We start from the raw sequence: 18,576 nt of genomic DNA, 5'->3' as shown, positions 1-18,576 counted from the left end.
GCTTTCGGGAGTTACTTCACTTGACTCTCAGAGAAAAATGTGATAACCTGCCCCCATCTTTCAGAAAGGAAGTAAGTAAAGTTTGACTAGCTTATGTGATCACCCAAGGCCACACGGCAGGAGATAGAGCAGTGATTTGAATCTAGGTTTTCTGAACCAGTTTTCTTCTGACTCTGTGCTTCTCCTCAAATCTTACGTATGGGCCTCCTTCCGGGAAAGGCTTCTCAGGTTTCATTTGATTTCCAAAGTTTTCAGTGACCCTCCCCGCCGCCGCCCCAAATTTTTAAGACATCACTACCTGAAAACAAAGTGGTTATATTCTTCCCACTAAGCCCTGTGATGGTTACTAAAGGAACCCACATTCAATTCTCCATCTGCACTAGTATAAGAGACAGAGTCCAGAATTGTGAGGTAAGAGACACAAATTCTAGTGCAGGCCCGGCCATGAGCTATATTATCAGTGGGAAATCATTTCTCTCATCTAGGGTTCGTTTTCCTCATCTGCAAAATGAAGGGTTTGGGTTAGATGATTTCCAAAGTCGCTTTCGAAATCCAATGGTATTAGAAAATCTTAAAATAGGGATTGATTGCCCTTTCTTAGGACAGCTGAAAGAGGATGAACCTGAAAGAGAGGAAGGCTGTCCACAAAGAGAAAGAAGCAAGGGTAGAAGTCTGAGGAAGGGCACACAGGTGGGAGTCTTCGTGAGCAGGCCTCCACACAGGGAGAACACGGCCAACCCAGCGCTGAAAACAGCTAGCCTCTCCCTACGCTTCTCCCTCACACGCACCCCCAATAAATGTCAGCCAAGGCGCTGTCCAAGGCACCATTACCCAAGAATTAACAGGATCTGATTTAACTGTGTGATTACACTGCAGTTGCTGAAGTTGAGTTTAATTGTTACATATTATTTTCTAATGTAAATAAAAAGGAAAAGGCCATATCTTTTTTCTCCCCCCCCCCCCCCAAGGGACTTAGAGATCAAACTTATTTGGGATAAACTATTTTTTGGATGAAAAAGTATTTCCTGGAAAGGGAAGCAAAGAGAAAAGTCTACCAATGAACAATGCTTAAAGCTTAGAACAGTGAATTCATCCCAGGTATGTGTACCTTGCTTTAATCTGCATGGCATTTACCCCAGTCACAAAGTGCCAGCTTCTAATGACAAATACCTGGTACACGTTTATGAACCAGAAAATGCGTAGGACATCTAATACAAAAAGACTGAAAATTTATCTACATACTCTAGCATACAAATGATTTCAGATGCCCTTTTCAGTAACAAATGAAGCCATAAATTAGTATCCCTTAAAAATTTTAATCTTCCATAAGAAGGAAAAAAACAGAAAGAGTAAACACAGAAAAGGTATTAATCCTATTTGATACGCAGCAGAATTATGTTTTGGTACTATATGATATAGGGTGGGAAAGGTGCTCAGAAATATTATAGTGTTTACCAGACCCACATCTCCTTAAATCTTTTAGAGAAAAGCTGTTTTTGTAAACATTTAACAAAGAACAGATGGCCTGCCTTAATCATGTGGGGGAAAAAACCTGGAGCTCACAGTAATACCCTGACAAAAGTCTCCCAGGCCCAGCCATGCCCCCCCACCCCCGCCCATGCATGGTACAGTCTTCTCTAATGCTATTTAATTTTACAGCGGACATTTTCCCATCAATTCCCACTGCCTGACAGGTAATCAATGCCATTAACATCTGATATTACCATATAGGGCATTGCTAAAACCTCCCATTTATTAGAGCAAATGTGGAGAATGTTAGATACCAAAGGCATTTTTAAATACAGCCTATAGGACTTTCCATTTGACACATTTTCTATCATAATTCTATATGCCTGTTGGAATATTATGGGATATATAAGGTCTGTGCCGTGGACTTTTGCAACTAAAACAGAATGACTAATATTTAAACTGTAAATAAAAATGATCCTAGGTGTGTGTGGAAGGGGGGGGGGGTGTCAAAAAATTACCATAAATTTACCGTAAAATTACCATAAACTTTTATCCTTAACTCCTTTGTTCAAAATGTATACATGAGACAAACACACAGACAAGTTACCTTATGTCAAACAGAATAGGCAGGATGCAAAGGCGACCGAAGGAGAGCCGTGACCAAGGGAGTTGGGGCAATCCCTCTTTGACCTTTAAGCAAACAAGACCCAAACCGCTCAGGGGCTTTCACAAGAAAAGGCAACGGTGTATAGGGAAAAAACTTTTCATCTACCTCAAGTATGCTTTTCATCCAATATTCAGCAGCTTTGTCTGGCTTAGAAGCTATCATATTTACTCATGTTTCGCCTTAATTATATTCTTAAAGCCTCAACCTGTTGGCAATGGTAACAGGAGTGAGCACCGTGATATTAACACCATGCAGTGTTTCCAACACCTATAATCTGTGCAGACTAACAGCATGCTGCAATGTAGGGCACCTACGGACAAACATTTTATTTACTGAGTGATACAGACAAGCCTAAAATCGAAACACAACTTCATGATAAAGAAAAGCCACTACCAGCTGCGCAAGACTAACATGGCACTTCTGGGAGACACATCCCCTTCCCTCGCATTGAGCTAAAGGGAGGCACCTGTGTTCGCAGAGAAACGGAGATTCTGGTGGAGAAGTGGCAGGCCAGCTGAGGCCGAAGGAACAACAAACACAAGCTTAAAGCGCAGTAACTACAACTTCAATGATTTGTAAAAATTCAAACATTAAAGTGCTCACTTAAGATTGTAAAGTACTGTTCGTTTCCTTCCCCCCCCGCCACTCCCCCCACCCCACCATGGCTTTGGAAACACATCTTATTCCGATGCTGTTCACTCTTATTTTCCCAGTATTCCCTAGGTTCTTGATCCCTTGACACTCTTTTAAAAAGGAATTCCAGGACGGTCACTGAAGCTCAGTCTTCAGCTCAGAGCACACAGCGTTCAGAAGTGCATTTAGCAAAGGCTCCGTAAGTCCTGTCGAGACTCTTAACACCCTTCTCTCATCAGTGACATTGAGAGCAAGAAGATGCACTTGATATCTGGTGCCCAATTCAGTTCTTCATTCAACAAACATTTGGGGACAGAACAGTCAACAAGCCAGCCACCGTACCAGGCTGATGCTAAGGAGGCTTCCTGAAAAAAGTCACCCAGGTTCCAGCCAGAGGTCACTTCCTCAGTGGACCCAGCCTGAACAATGAGTCATGCCTGAGATCGGGTGACTGAAAGCATAAAAGTGTATGACAAGCAAGCTTTTGAAGCCCTGTTTAGGGAGGAGCAGATCCAAGATGCGCAGGTAATTAGTTTCAATGGTCAACTGATACACTTTTCAGCTTGGACTATTTGATATGAAATAAGTATCAAAATATTCTTAAGACGATCAAGGGTTGGACCATTTTCTGCTTAGCTAAATTTAGCATGAGAGTCAGGGCTTCGAGTTCAAGCCTTTTATATGGCAGTAGTTTTATTCAGCCCATTTGAAATTTCCACGAACAGTAACATACTGAATGAGTGCATTTATGAACAAAACCACACAAATGCATAATTATCAAGCTTGTCAGTGATATGAGTTGAGAAAGCAAAATGTATCTAAGCACATTTTTTTAAATTGTAGGTATTAAAAGGTGTTACATGAAAAGATGACTCAGATCACGTACGTTAAGAGAATCTTGGGCTAACCAAATAGATAAGTTTTCTTTACTACAAAACTCTCCAAGCCCTTCCTACATTCTGAGTGGGGGATAATGCACAGTGTGTCCTAAAGGTATTTAATCATTGATTACATCCCATTTTTTCTGAGAATAACTTGAATAAAAGTATTCTTCAAAATATACTTCGGATTATACTGACTTAGCTAAAGCAGGGCAAATTCATCTGCTTCTCTGGGGTGGGGGAAAGTACGTGTATGCATGCGTCCGTCTGTACGTCTCAAAGCAGTGGTTATCAAATGTTTTACAACATAGCATGTGACTATCAACAAATCTAGTTCTATATAAAATGTGCTCAAACAGCTCACTGAATTGGCAGGGTTTTTTTTATGCTCAATTTAAGTCACTGGTAGGAATAAAATAGGAATATTGGCATAGTCATGTAAGGCTGACTTGTATAATTTTTGTTATATTACAGTCAAGATAATTACCAAGCTAAATTTACGGAATGTTGAAATAACATAATGCAAGAAATTATCTTTACAAGTACCTCAGAACCATTAAATTTTAGAACTGAAAAATTGTTTTAATTACTGCCAAAATATCTCATTTAAAAGTCATCTGAAGACATTTTCAAACCTTTGGTTTTCTGCTTATGTCTTTACTCTGTCCGTAGAATAGATGTGCCATACAGACAAAATCCTAAATGGCTACAAATTAACATCGGCCACTTTAATGGCATCTAAATTATAAACACATTTTGAATTTAAGTAGAATCCAAAATAATAAAAATAATGAACCAAGCAATCGTGTTACATTTAATAGTAAACAATTTACATCGGATATTGAATATTGCACATCTTCTATGTATTTAGGAGTAAAACATATACCATAAGAACTGTCAAACAGCACTTTTAATATGGAAAGCACTGTATTGGGGTGTTTCTACAGTCACTCTAATGAGAAGAACACTGCAGTCAAACTCCACCAATGCTAAACCCCTTTCCAAGTGTCTGAGAAACCCTCAGCACACAGACTCCCTCCCAGCGGAGAACAGGGCATCTGGCCACCACCCCTCACTCTCTGCCACCCCATCGCTGCCCTTCTGGCCATCTCCCCTTCCCAGCCTCCACTCTGAGCAGGACGCCACGCCGCGCGGGGAGCTGTGGGCAGGAAGGTGCAGGGCTGCGGGCCGGACCCATGCTGGGTACCTGCGAGGCTGCCTCCCGCCTGCCCCACTCAGGATGACGGGGAAGAGGGCCAGGGAACAGCCTTGGGTTTAGGGGAGAGACAACAGCCAGACTGATGGGAAGTCCTGAAGGCATCCCAGGACACCGTGCTGAAGGTTTTTAAACCACGTACCACGTACAGCTACACGCGCACTTTGCATCCCTCTTCTCCGTCCGTGCCTGTATGTAACCACGTGAGGTTGCCAAGGTGGGTGGCATTGTTGCTCTTTTACAGATAAGGAAACTGAGGCTTTAGGATGAACTTTCCCAAAGTTACACCTCTAGAAAAGGGTAAACCTTAAATTCTAACCCCGATGTGGCTACCAGCCAGCGTGAACGGGATCAGGCTTGCCCAGAGTCAAGGGTGATGAGAGGTTCTCCAAGCCCAGGAAGCCGCTGGCTGTATTCCTCCAAAACCATAAAGGCCTTAGTTTTAAGACCCCGACTGTAAGCTACAGGTTAAAATGGCTTTTAGCTGAATATCAGTTTGGGACTTTTGCCTTCAAAGGATTAGGGGAGAACTCTAGTTTAATTCCAAACTAAAGCTGTGGAGAATCACTACGTTTTCTCCCAAAGAGAAGAATGTGGATAAGAACTGACATTTACATTGCCCGCTAACAAACATTATCCCATTTGAATATCAGAATCACCCTGTTTGACAGAAGTTGAACTCAATTCAATCAATCTGCTTTGTCCCAGGGAGTGAACGGAGTCTTTCAGAACCAGAAGAAAATACGCCCACTGTCTGCCTTGCCCTGAAAACTCTCCCAAAACCACTTTAAAAAAAACCATCTTACATGATTTTTAAAAATTCAATCTACATATGGGGCACTTGGGTGGTTCAGTTGGTTAAGTGACCAACTCTTGATTTCGGCTCAGGTCATGATCTCACAGTTCGTGAGTTCGAGCCCCACATCAGGCTCTGCGCTGACAGCATGGAGCCTGCCTGAGATTCTCTCTCCCTCCCTCCCTCCCTCTGCCTCTCTCCTGCTTGTGTTCTCTCTCAAAATAAATAAACTTTAAAAAATAGATCAATTTAAAAAATAAAATTCAATAAAATAAAATAAAAAGGATATAACATACTTCTTTACCCCACTTGGTAACAGAGCATTCTACTTCTTAGGAAAAGCACCAGAAAAAGTAGCAGGCTCGCATCTAAGGGCAACGTATTTGAAACAATGTGTTTATACACACACACACACACACACACACACACACACACACCCCTAGGGCACAGAGTTGAACTGATGTAAATGGAACATACTTTTGATGTACCTCCACTGCTTCATAAATGCCTGGAAAAATTAGCTTAACTGTTTATACAAGACTTGAATTATGTTTTTACATGTGTTAGCTTTCCCAAAAGCATACACAGGTAATCAGACAGCATTCCTGATCGTCAGGGCCTCCTACCCCCTGAAGTGCTTCTCCCAGAAAGGAGAAACGAAGAGGGGCCGACAGAACCCATCGCTGCTCGGGGCAGCGGAGAAACAGAAACCACCACAAATTTAACAACTCGAAGCCCAGCGCAGTCCTGGTGAGTAACCTCGTAGGTCTCCTGGGCCACAAGCAGGAGGGCAGCCCCTCTGGGAAGCAGGCCTGCCCCCCTGTGAAGACTACATCCATTCTCCCCCAAGAGCAAACCCCCCGGGGGAAAAGCAGGGTCTGCAACGTGGGCGTCGTGGTGCACCTGACTTTAAAAAGCAAACTACGATGTGAAGCCCTTAAGGAGTCTCAAACACTTTCAGCCTCTTGTTCTGAATTTCTTTCTTAGCTCCTTACAGTGGCAAATCATCAAGTAATCTCTTTTACGAGACACTACTTCCTAGAAGTAGAAAAGATAGCGAATATGGTCAGGGGCCTCAGCAAAGTCCATTTTCTTGCCTCTCCCTTCCCTCTTTTTTCTTTCTTTTCTTCACCACCTTGCGTACCGTCTTCCCTTAGGAGGCTCAACTCCACAAACGTCAACGAATGGGAACCGACAGAACAGACTCCCAGTTCGCAGGCACCGGTTCCGCTTATTTCTAGTTGGCTCTTGGGTCCATGGGTCCACACTATACGCAGAAAAAGGGCGTCTAGAGGCTCGCGTTTGGCAGCAGATGCCCAGCCCTGAAGTGAGGAGCCTGCTTGGGATTCTCTCTCTCTCTGCCCACCACTCCCCACCCCCGCCCACTCCTGCTCACGTGCACGCATGCATTCCCTCTCTCAAAATAAACATTTGTAAAAAAAAAAATAAAATAAAAACAGTTAAGTTCACTTTGGTAATTTTTTACCGTGCACTTCGCATTGTATTTTGCTACTGCTGCTATACCCAATAGCAAGTTTGATCCTTAGACTGGAAAGGTGAAACATAATGCACTTTGGCTCCGGAAAAGCAGTTCACACCAAGTTTGCACTGAGGTCTCTACTACTATATATGTAGTAGTAGTCTCTACTACTACTATAAATGTTAACAATAAATGCAACCTACTATGCTATTCCTGCGAATTTAAAAAGTCAAACTTCGACAGACTGAAAGGAAGGTGTGTCTTTATCTAACACTGAACAATCCCAAGGATCTGTGTGGAAAGGGGAGAACAATTTAAAGAAAAAAAAATCAATTTGTAAGGAGCTCGGTGATAAAGCTAATTTACACACTTTAGGCAGGCAAGTTCTCTAGAACTCAGCGACTGTGAGTCTAGCAAATTTAGTTGGCAATAAATGCTTAATGATGAACTACTTTAGCCCTATAAAAACTCATTCACCTCTTATAGGAGGCAGAATTCCAAGATGGCCCTATGATCTTCACCTCCCGACTGTAGGGGGACCTGTGTCTAGTTCTAGGCAACAGAACACGGCAAAGGTAACAGGACTTCTTAAGTGTGATTAAGGTTCCAAATCAGTTGGTTTTCAGCTACTCAAAGGGCAGATTTTCCTGGGTAAGCCTGGCTTAATTAGGGGAGGTTTGTAAAGAGGGTGTGGGCTCTCCCTGAGGGTCAAGGATTCTCTGTGGCTGGCGCCGAAGAAGCAAGTGACCAGAGTGAGGTGACCCCAGTGGGGAACTCACCATGGTCAGAAACGGCAGGCAGCCTCTAGGAGTGGAGGGGAGCCCTGGGTGACGGCCAGCAAGAACTGAAGCCCCCGGTCATACAGCCACGGGAAATGAACTCTGTCAACAACCAGCAGGGACTTGGAAACCGATTCTTCCCCAGTTAAGCCTCCAGATGAGAACGCAGTCCTTGCACCTGACCGTAGCCTTGTGAGGCACAGAGTACAGGACTCGGCTAGGCTGTGCTCAAACCCCGACTCACAGAAACTAGGAGATAAGGAAGGGGTATCGTTTTACCCCAGAAATTTGTGGTAATTTGTTACACGGCAGTAAACAACTAACAACCCCTTTTCTCATGCTAGACATTTATCCTCCCACATGAAAGACAGCACACAAGTATTTCTTTATACCTTTGGGATGTTGATGCTGCTGATGGTAACACTGAGCATTTTTGTGCCAAGCACCATTCCAGGCTCACAACAACCTTAGGAAATCGCCCCCATCTTACAAATGGGAAAACTAAGGCACACGAGGAGATTAATCAATTTGCCAAAGGTCATAAAAAGTTGGCTACAAGAAGAGTCGGGGTTCAACCCAGACAACTTCTCTGGACAACCCGGCTCTCGGCCACCAGGTCTGCTGCCTAACCCCTGCTGCTAAACATCTCCAGAAGGGGGGAAGACGTAAGGGCAGGGAAAGCCGGGGGTCAGGTAACAGCTGGAGAGGGTAGGACCCACTCAGACGAAATACGGGACGTGGCTGCTATAGGCAGGCTGGGGCCTGACACTATTTCATAGTTAACTGCCACTGAAATCATCACAGGGCGAGGATTTTCGTAAGAAAATCGCTCCATTTTCCAGTAAAAAATATAAGAAACTGCTCTATAAACAATATTAAAGGCTCCTGATGTTTATTTTAAAAGAAACTTCACTGCACGTTACAAACAGTCTGTTTAACACTTAAAGGGGATGGTGTCCCCATGACTCCTTCCAGCTGGAATCACACATGAAACAGAAGATACCAAAGCAATTAAGTATTTTATAAACACTGCTGAGGGGTCAAAAAGAGGGAGGTTCATTCACTGACTAATAACGCAGTAATAAACAAACAGCAATGTTATGCAACTGAGAAAATTATTATAATTGAATCTGCACAGCTGGGCAAGAATAAAAGCCTGCTTATGTATATTAGCTCACAAATGCTTCGTGTGGGTAGGTTTTAGTTTTAGGACTGTTTCAGATTTGAGTCTCTTTTATAAAGTCAGATTTTTTTTTTCCCCTTATCTGGATATAATTCCACAATTACAAGTGCAGAACAGAAAATAAGTCAATGAACTGCCCCGCCAACTTTTGCTGTTCTGTTTACACTACAGAGAAATAAACGTGTACACGGTCATTAGGAACTTAAACTTTCTTGAGCTGTGTTCATTTTTGACGAGCACATTTTACCTGATTTGTGCACAGCGGTATGAATAATGAATGACTGTGATTTGGTAGCATACTGGACGGAAAAGCCCGGAACAAAGTAGCTTTTCACAGTTTAACATTTAGCTCCTGCTGTGTTCTTGGAGTTTCCTTCACACCTTGATATTTTCCCCTTTGCGGAAGATGGGCAGGGAAACGCTGCCGATTACCATAGTTAAATTTACACAGACATGTCACAAAAGAGTGACTCCTAGATTTCCCTTGAACTGAAGTCACAGCGTTTGAATTAGAGAAACATTATTATTCTCTTGGGTTCAAGACTAAGCTTGGTAAAAAGTCCACCATCCGTCCATCAATTAAATGTGGCTAAAATGCAAACCAAAACAGAGTATTTTTCTTTGGGGAAAATACTCTATCCAGATATTATCCTTATTACTACATGGATTTTTTTTTTCTTAATTAAATGACTAAATCTGAACAAATCAGTGATCTATGTCAAGTTTCCGTCTGCATAAAAACCTAACTAACTTCAAACACAAATGGATGATTAGCTAACCATCAGGGCAGAGGTACAAATGTATCTTCAACAGGCACACATTTTACATCAATGATATCTATTTTTATGAGATAAAAGTACTAAAGCTTTAATGGTGGCAATTAAAACAGCCAAGAGTTTGAGGAGCTCGATGGCTGAGTCACAGACCTTTTACCTATAATGGGATCCATTATATCCCTGAGCTCAGTTTGAGGGAGTAAAAGAGGAACAGATTTTTAAATATGGTTATAAAACAGCAGTACCCTCTGAACTAAGCTGTTTCAGTTTTAAACTGCTGTGTGACTTACCCTGGGCCTCCTTGTCAACATCCATTCGGCAACATTCTTTATTTACAGTTCTTAGATACTTGTATCTATTTGAAAGTATTTGAACAATGTGAAAATGCTACAAAGATGCTATTATGTAATAACTTGTGTTTACATCATTTGTTTCTATTGTAACTTATTTACATTAAAAAAAATCCCTTTTGAAAATGCAGAACTTGAGGTGGCTTCTGACAAAATCATCATTTGTGCCTAAAACGTAAGCATTTACATTTTGACATTCTCTTTTTTAAAGTACGATTTAGAGGGAACAAATAATTAACTGGTCACAATAAGAGGGTGTGTTTCAGCAACAAAGAACAGGAGCAAACGAGAGAGTGGCGATTTTTCGTGGTGATTTAACATTCCTCCCCAAAGTAGGAGGATAACAAACCCTGTCGTCGCAAAACGTAATAATCATCCAACGTCTAGTCCAACACTAACCACTTCTCCAATTCAAGAACCTAAACATGTTGTCTTCAGCTTCTATCACAGCAGATTCAGAAATGGAATCGGAAACTATCTTGGGGACAATCTCACGAGTTTTTGTGTCTGTTACCGTCACCATCTCCAGAGACAGCTGGCAAACAGGAAACATCGGGCAGAATGGATTCACCTCCGACCACGAACGACCAAGCTAACGGGACGGCAGGGCAGCCAGAGTGGCCCGGGCCCGGATGGCCGAGGTCCTCAGGGGTACGTGGGCCCGCGGCCCCCGCTGAGCACACCGGCACTGGGTGAAGGACGCCAGACGCCGACTTGCGTGTATTCCTTTCACGTGCTGGCCCCTCTTCTGAGACACGTTGTCAGAAGGAACAACAGCAGGATGGACCAGAAAACTCGCTATTAGGGCTGGGTTTTGACCGTTTACTCTGTGGGGCTTCGACAATCCAGTGGGAAGCCAATCATCTCAAGATCAGAAAAATGAAGAAGCTAGATGAGCAGATCTGTAAAATCCTTCCACCTCCACGACTCGGGTCTCTGCTGTTAAAGTCGGACTTCAGTCCTGCTCGGATGGTGACTGCCCCAGCCGTCTAAAGGGAAGGGAGTGTTTGTAAAGGTGGAGTGGGGAAGTGGGGACAATTTCAGAAGGAAATGTTAAGAAAGTTTCGGACATAAACACAAAAAATGAAACTGATTTGAAAACCGACGCTAGAAAGCACAAAATTAAATAAGATATACCAGAATCACTGCAACAAAATGTTAGTGAACAACCTCCTTTTCCCATAAAAAAAGGGAAACTTTCAGAGCAGTATTCCAACCCTACATAATCTCATTTCCCAGATACAGAACATCTACCAGGTTTTCCCACAGAAAGCTTAGCCTCTGCTCGATGCAACATGTCATAAAATAATGTTTGTCGAACGGCTCACTGGGCACAAATAATAACGCTTAGGCACACAAAATGCATTCCTGTACGTACACCCCTGAGGCCACAGACCCACACCAAACAAACCGTGGAGAGGTGACAGGGAAGAGGGAAGAACAAAGGTAGGGCAGAACGAACAAAAGCCAGAAGTCATTCAGCACGAGCCCCAAGACCACGAGAAATCGCGCACCGGAGCGACGCGCTCTCACCCGGACGGAGGTGCGCTGGCACTCTTAGCGGGGGCAGGGTTGAATTCAGGGAAGGAAGGACAGGGACTGGTCGGGGACCCCAATTCCTCAGGGCGCGGCCGAGGACGCGGGCCGCAGTGGCACAGACCCGCGTGGCACCTGTGGCAACCCCCTTCAGTGATTTCAAGTCAAGTCTGCCCCCGCCCCCAAAAGAGGTCGGCCACCCAGGACGATTTGGCTGTATCCTCCAAATGTATCTCCCAACCTACTTTTGGATTAGACTTGCCTTCACACAGTTCTCTCCACCCACAGCATCCTTCCCCCACCTCATTCGGGTTTTCAAGTATTTATCGAGCCTTCCTCGACCCCACGCTTCCTCCAGCTCCTGCCACCGTGTCTGCTCCCCCCGTGGAGCAGAGTCCTCGCAAGAGTGACAACATTTGCTGTCTTCCTCCTCCTCCTTCCGTTCACTCCTGACTTCGCTCTACCTAAGCACGGCGACACTCTCCTCAAGGTGACCTCCGGCGGCTCCTCTGCCTGCCGTGGCTCCTGACCTCACAGCGGCAGCTGACCCCGCTGCCCACCGCAAGCTTCTCCGCGTGACCTCCAGCCGCAGGACAGCCGTCTCCCCTCCCGCCTCGCGGGCTCTTTCTTTACTCGTTTCCCATCAACTTCTCCACCTACGGCCTCTGAGATGCTCCAAGCCTTCAGCTTTGGATCTCAGCTCTGTCCGGGCCTCCTCTCTCTTCCGGTACCATCGCTCTAAACACCGCCTACAGACGAAGGATCCCCACAGCTCTCTCTTGTGCCCAGACCACTCCCTTGAACCCCAGACTTCTCCAACTGTCGGCTCGGCAGATCCACTCGGATGTCCCAACAGGCGTCTGCGGTTTAACTCGTTCTACGACAAATTCTGAATTGTCTCCACCAAACTCCAACTCCAGACAGTGTCACTCTAGCAGCGGAAGCAGCCAAAAACACGGAGTCACCCCTGACTCTTCACTCAGACTCCTTCAAGCCAGTCTGTTAGGTCCTGTTGGCTGCACCTTCCGCACGCACAGAAAACACCCTTCAACCGCCTCTCCCGCTACCCTCCCCGTCCAGGGATCGCGAGGCCTTGCCCGGACTCCTGCGACGGCCTCTGTAACTGACCCGACTTCTTGCTCTGCCCTCTGCCCCAGTCTTGGGGCACAGGGCACTGGCCGCACAGTCTTGAGTGATCCCTGAGAAACGTAAATCAAACCACCTCACGTGTCTACTCAAAACCTCCGGGGACACCTGGGTGGCTCAGTGTTAAGCATCTGACTCTTGATTTCAGCTCAGGTCATGATCTCACAGTCATGAGACCAAGCCCTGTGTTGGGCTCCGCAATGACAGCTGGGAACCCGCTGGGGATTCTCTCCCCCTCTCTCTGCCCCTCCCCCACTTGTAGGCGCACGCTCTTTCTCTCTCAAAATAAATAAAAACAACAATGACAACAATACCGTCCAATATTTGCTCATTTCATTCGCAGTAAAATCTAGAGTCCTCACCATGGCCTATGAGGCCTTATATGACGTGGCCTTATTCATCCACTTCCCTAATTCATCTCCGACAATCCTCCTTTGTGCTCTTCCGCCCCAACCACAAAGATTCCTTATTTACAGACAAACAACAGGGGTTGAAGGCCCTTCTACCTCAGGGCCTTTGCATAGGCTGTCTCTGCCCTCAGAGCTCTTTACCCAAATATCTCCATGGCTATCTCCCTTGGCTTCCTTCAAGAAGGTTTAGGCAGTAACAGGTTAAAGGAAATATGACACGGTGCTAATACTTGCTGAATTTGGGTGAAGGACAAACAGGTAGGCGCTCACTGCATTATCCCTTCAACTTTTCTGTAGATTTAAAAATGTTCAGGGGCGCCTGGGTGGCGCAGTCGGTTAAGTGTCCGACTTCAGCCAGGTCACGATCTCGCGGTCCGTGAGTTCGAGCCCCGCATCGGGCTCTGGGCTGATGGCTCAGAGCCTGGAGCCTGTTTCCGATTCTGTGTCTCCCTCTCTCTCTGCCCCTCCCCCGTTCATGCTCTGTCTCTCTCTGTCCCAAAAATAAATAAACGTTGAAAAAAAAATTTTTTTAATGTTCAAAAATCAAAGGTGGAGGTTTCCTACCACAACATCATTCTCTCTTCTACCTCGTCTTTGACCACCCCTCCCCCGCTCACAGCAGAGCCAGATGCACGTTTCCACCTGAGCCTGGATATTTCCTCCAGCACCTTGACCTCAGCAGGCCAAAAATCAGAATCACTTTCCTCCACTAAAAACTTGCTTTCCTGTCTTGCTCGCCGTCGGTACGATTCCCAGTCGCCCAACCGTGCTTCTTCCTCACCCTCGCTGGCCCCCATCCACACTTCTCCAGTCCAGGCCCGCCCCAAACGCCTTCCTTCCAAGCCTTCCCCCCGCTGGGCTTGCCTTCTTCAGTGTTCTCCGTGTCTCGCAGCGGAGTGATCGTTCCAAAACACAAGCCACCCGCGCTGCTTTCCTGTGTACGATTTGTCAACGATCCCCATCCGCTACGTTTAAAACTGAGGCTCTCGGTGTGGCTGGTCAGGGTCTTCCCTGCGCCCCCCTTGTCCGGGTCCTGCCTCTACCACAGGCTGACCAACGCAGCCACGTAACGCACTCTGACCTTTCCCAGCTCGGTGCCAGCGGCGATGGCACTCCTGCCTGGGATGCTCGCTCCGACCTCTGTGTTCGCATCTAAATCCCACTCAACCTTTGAGCTACAACGAGACGTAACCTCTTCCCTGATCTCTCCTAGTGGAGCCAAACGCTCTTCCATTTAAGAGTACCGTTTACCACATAGCTTGACTACTTATTATTAGCTCCTTCTAGCCCTCTGCACCATGAGCCCCTGAAGGAAAGCAACGTGCTACGCTCGTTTCTTGGAATCCAGCGTGTGTCACACACACATATGCGTGTGTGTTCCTAACCCAAAGCAGAGACTGAAATACACCACAGGCTTAGTATTTATCGACTGAATATCAAAGTCTCCCCAGACGTCACTCAGATGTAACACAGACCTCACATTCTACCTCTGTCCTGCTCACAGGTGTGCCCTCCACCTTCGTACCTTGTACCTCTGAGGTACCCAGAAGAATGCCTTCGGCCACTGTGGACCCAACAAATGCATGCATAAATAAAGGCACCTCGGGCTGGCTGGGCCAAGGCAAGACTGAAACGTTTGCTATCCTTCGAGAGGACCTGCGTTGGGTCTGCGCTGATTTTCCCATCACTCCTTTTCCCCGATTCAACCATCGCTACTCCTCCTGGCCCTGCAAGTACTTACTTACCTACTCCCACGCAAGTCTACATTTCTCTCTTTTCATCACCGTTACATCATTGTATAACCGAGGCTTCTTAAAGGGGAGAACCGCTCATTTTTACACTTCCACAACCTCACCCACATAGTGACTGGCACCTTGAAATGTGCAGTGTTCCTGATGGACGGATGGATGGATGGATGGATGGACAGACGGAGTCATCACCTCATCTCTGAATATCCTAAATATGACTCAACAGGCAACAAATGCTGCCTCTGTGCTGTGAACTGACTGAGACAGATCCCTCGTCACATTCCCAGAGATAGTGCCAAACAAAGGCACTCCTTGGAAAGAGACCTAGAGAAAGTTCTCGGAATCTGACCTCTAAAAATGAAAGAGGTACACTTTCTAGTGATTGCTGAAATTACATTGATCATGCATTTTTATCAGAAATGGCTTATGACTTCAGTGTATGTAAATTTTAAAATAAACTTTAAAAAGCTAACAGTTTATGCTCTGACCACAACCCATCTCCTGGCAGGGGTGGGGGGATGATTATCTGGTGGCCCAGGGGGGAATCGACGGCCCAAGGGGTCGCTGCTGGGTACGCAGAGCTTCAGTTCGACCCGCCACACCCCAAGACCACACAGCTCCAGAGGAAGCCCAAGGTCCTAAAAACCTCCAACTCCAAGACCCAACTCACCATCTTCGCTTCCTGCCCCTCTATTCCTACAAACAAACAAAAAAGTTTGTGTTCTTCTTCCCGAATTCTTCCACCTAACTGCTGAGGCCACCACTCGCCTAGCGCCCAAGAAGGAAACGTGGCGGTCCCGTTGTCCGTCCTCGACCCCTCCGTGCACACTGCTGCTGTCTCATTTCCAGACCCATTATCTCCCAACTGTCCTTTCCCAAGGCTCGTGCTGCCTGATGTGCCACGTGGCTCCCAAGCACTTGGAACGCGGCAGGTCTCAACTGACAAGGGCTAGAGGAGTCGATGCAGCAACGAAAGTAAACCGCCTGCATCTCACTAATAGTTTTATTATCAAATACGTTGTTGAAAGGATCTCCAAATATCACGTGATCGAAAATATTTTGCAATTACAGTAGATAAAATACATTAAAATCAATTTCACTGGTTTTTTTTTTTTTTTTTTGGCTTTTTTAACGTGACTACATTTTACACAACACGTGTGGCTCACATCCTGTGCACCTGGACAGCACTGCCCAGGGACATCTCTCAGTTCCTCTGCTGGCCTCACCCCTGCACTCTCACCCCGAGCCCCTCGGTCCCGGCAGGCTTCCACACACCGGGTACGATTCGGCCCAGAAGGCAGCTCCACACCAGGTCCCTGAATGTCATTCTCCCCACAGCCCCCCCCCCGACACCCCTTCCGTCCCACACCTGCCGTAGCCTACTGCACGCAGGACGAACACCTAGAGAATGTATGTGCCATGCCCTGAGGGGTATGAAAGGAACCCTGACCTCACCCAGTTTAGAACACACAGGAGGTGAGGGGCACCTGGGTGGCTCAGTCGGTTGAGCGTCTGACTTCGGCTCAGGTCATGATCTCGGGGTTCGTGAGTTCAAGCCCCACGTCAGGCTCCGTACTGACAGCTCAGAGCCTGGAGCCAGCCTGCTTCGGATTCTGTGTCTCCCTCTCTCTCTCTCTGCCCCTCCCCCGCTTGCTCTCTCTCTCTAAAATAAATAAACATTAAAAAAAAGGAAAAGAATGCACAGGAGGTGACAGAGTATTTTAGTAAAAATACAGCCGCAGTTGAAGCAGTAACGGAGTAACTTACAAAGTAGGTTCCAGCCACAATTGTAAGCACACCACACGTATCACCTCACCTAATGTTCCTAACGGTGCCGTTAGATAGACACTAGTACGAGTCCCGTTTTAGAGGTGAGAAACTGAGGCCCAGAGTTCACCAAGGCCACACAACTTCTAAGTGACAGAAGCAGGACGCCACGGCCACGCTGTTCAACGTCGCCTTCCAAGATGAGGGGTCGCGGCGCGGGGAGGCCATGAGCGGCTGTGGGGGCTTAGAGGAGCGGCCCAGAGCCCGCCCTGGGGAGGTGAGACAAGGCTTTGCAGAAGAAGCGATCTCTAACCTACAGGTGAATGTTCTGGGCCAAGAGCCCAGGGGTGAGAAGGTCTGGAAGAAAGGAAATCAGGTCACTGTGCCTGAGAGGAAGAAAGAAAGGGCTGTAGCGAGAGGAAGACAGGTCTCTGTTTATTTGTGGTCTAAGAAGGAACTTTTTGACGGGCGCCTGGCCGGTTCAGTCGGAAGAGCGTGTGACTCTTGATATCGGGGTTGTGAACTCGAGCCCCCGTTGGGTGTAGAGATTACTTAAACAAATAAAACTTCAAAAAGGCGGGGGAGGGGGTACTTTTCGGGAGAACCTGCACAGGGAGTCTGTGAAGACACAAGACGGGTGAGGACCCAGAGGTCTGGTGAAGAACTGACTAAAAGGGGGGACACAGAGACAGGCCCCTCCCACGGCATCTGGAGATAAGGGACGAGAAGGGGACACTGCGGCCCTCATTCCTTCTCCTGATGGCCCCGCCACATCTTTCGGTCTCTTACCCAAGGAGAACCGGGCCATCCCTCGTCCTCGAGAAGGAATCCCCAGGCAATGCTCTCCACCAGCGCTGGCCAAGGGCTTCTGAAGATTTTACTAACTCCACACAACCGGGACATGCATCCTAACTTTAAAACAATTTCTGACTACGAGGTTGTGAGGTAAAAATGTTACGAAACCACCGGCATAAGCACTTTCCCCAAGAGTACACGGTGAGTATACCAACGGGGATGCAAAGCAACCAAAAAAGCACCTATTTGTTTGGAGCAGGGGGATTAAAATAACCAAACAGCTAAGCCAACATGATACACTTGAGTGGCCTGCAAAACTTACATCCATTTTATTTTTTAAAAATTGTTTATGTTCCTTTATTGGGGGGGGGAGGGGCAGAGAGAGAGGGAGATAGAGAATCGGAAGCAGGCTCCAGGCTCTGAGCTGTCAGCACAGAGCCCAATGTGGGGCTCAAATTCACGAACCAGGAGATCATGACCTGAGCTGAAGTCGGATGCTTAACTGACTGAGCCACCCAGATGCCCCCGACATCCATTTTGAAGATGAAAGAAATGTTTTTAAAAGACTTTAAAAGAAACGCTTATCTTACCAATTCAAGCAACACCACAGTCCCCCTCCTCCCCTGCTCCCTGCACCACCACCGCCCCCCCCACCCCCGCCTGTTCATTCTCCTTTGCTTTTAGTGGAAACAGACAACAGGGAAGTGGTAAGTGGGAAAAAAAGTGCACAAAAACTGATATGATTGATCCCTTATCCAAGACCTTCATGGGAATCTGACTTCTTGTGTTGACTGAAGGCTTTCTACCGATATGTGATACCTTGAAAGTACAGTAATTTGCTTTTCAAGTGGACATCCTCCCGTAAGTATCTTCGTAAGCTTTAAGGCTATTTTCACATGTTTAAAGATGGTGTCCGCTGGAGGAAACTACAAGTCAAGGAGTC

The 18,576-nt window shown here is 46.3% G+C and overlaps 1 protein-coding gene across 4 annotated transcripts in view; it reads right to left on the bottom strand.

The window, feature by feature from the left end:
* The window catches only part of CHD7 (chromodomain helicase DNA binding protein 7), a 189,623-nt gene that overhangs the window by 85,626 nt on the left and 85,421 nt on the right, over window positions 1–18,576 (bottom strand). The window contains exon 1 of one of the 4 annotated variants that reach the window (XM_045050030.1): window positions 15,742–16,139. The exons of the other annotated variants lie outside the window; for them this stretch is intronic. Coding sequence (XP_044905965.1) covers window positions 15,742–15,744 — 3 coding nt within the window. The 5' untranslated portion in view covers window positions 15,745–16,139. Of the gene's footprint in view, window positions 1–15,741; window positions 16,140–18,576 lie in introns of those variants that run through there. 4 annotated transcript variants of the gene reach the window in all.

This window comes from Felis catus, chromosome F2, assembly GCF_018350175.1.
Source record: "Felis catus isolate Fca126 chromosome F2, F.catus_Fca126_mat1.0, whole genome shotgun sequence".
Lineage (NCBI taxonomy): Eukaryota > Metazoa > Chordata > Mammalia > Carnivora > Felidae > Felis > Felis catus.
The sequence above is the reverse complement of the archived record's forward strand: the minus strand, read 5'-3'. Positions and strand labels throughout refer to the sequence as shown.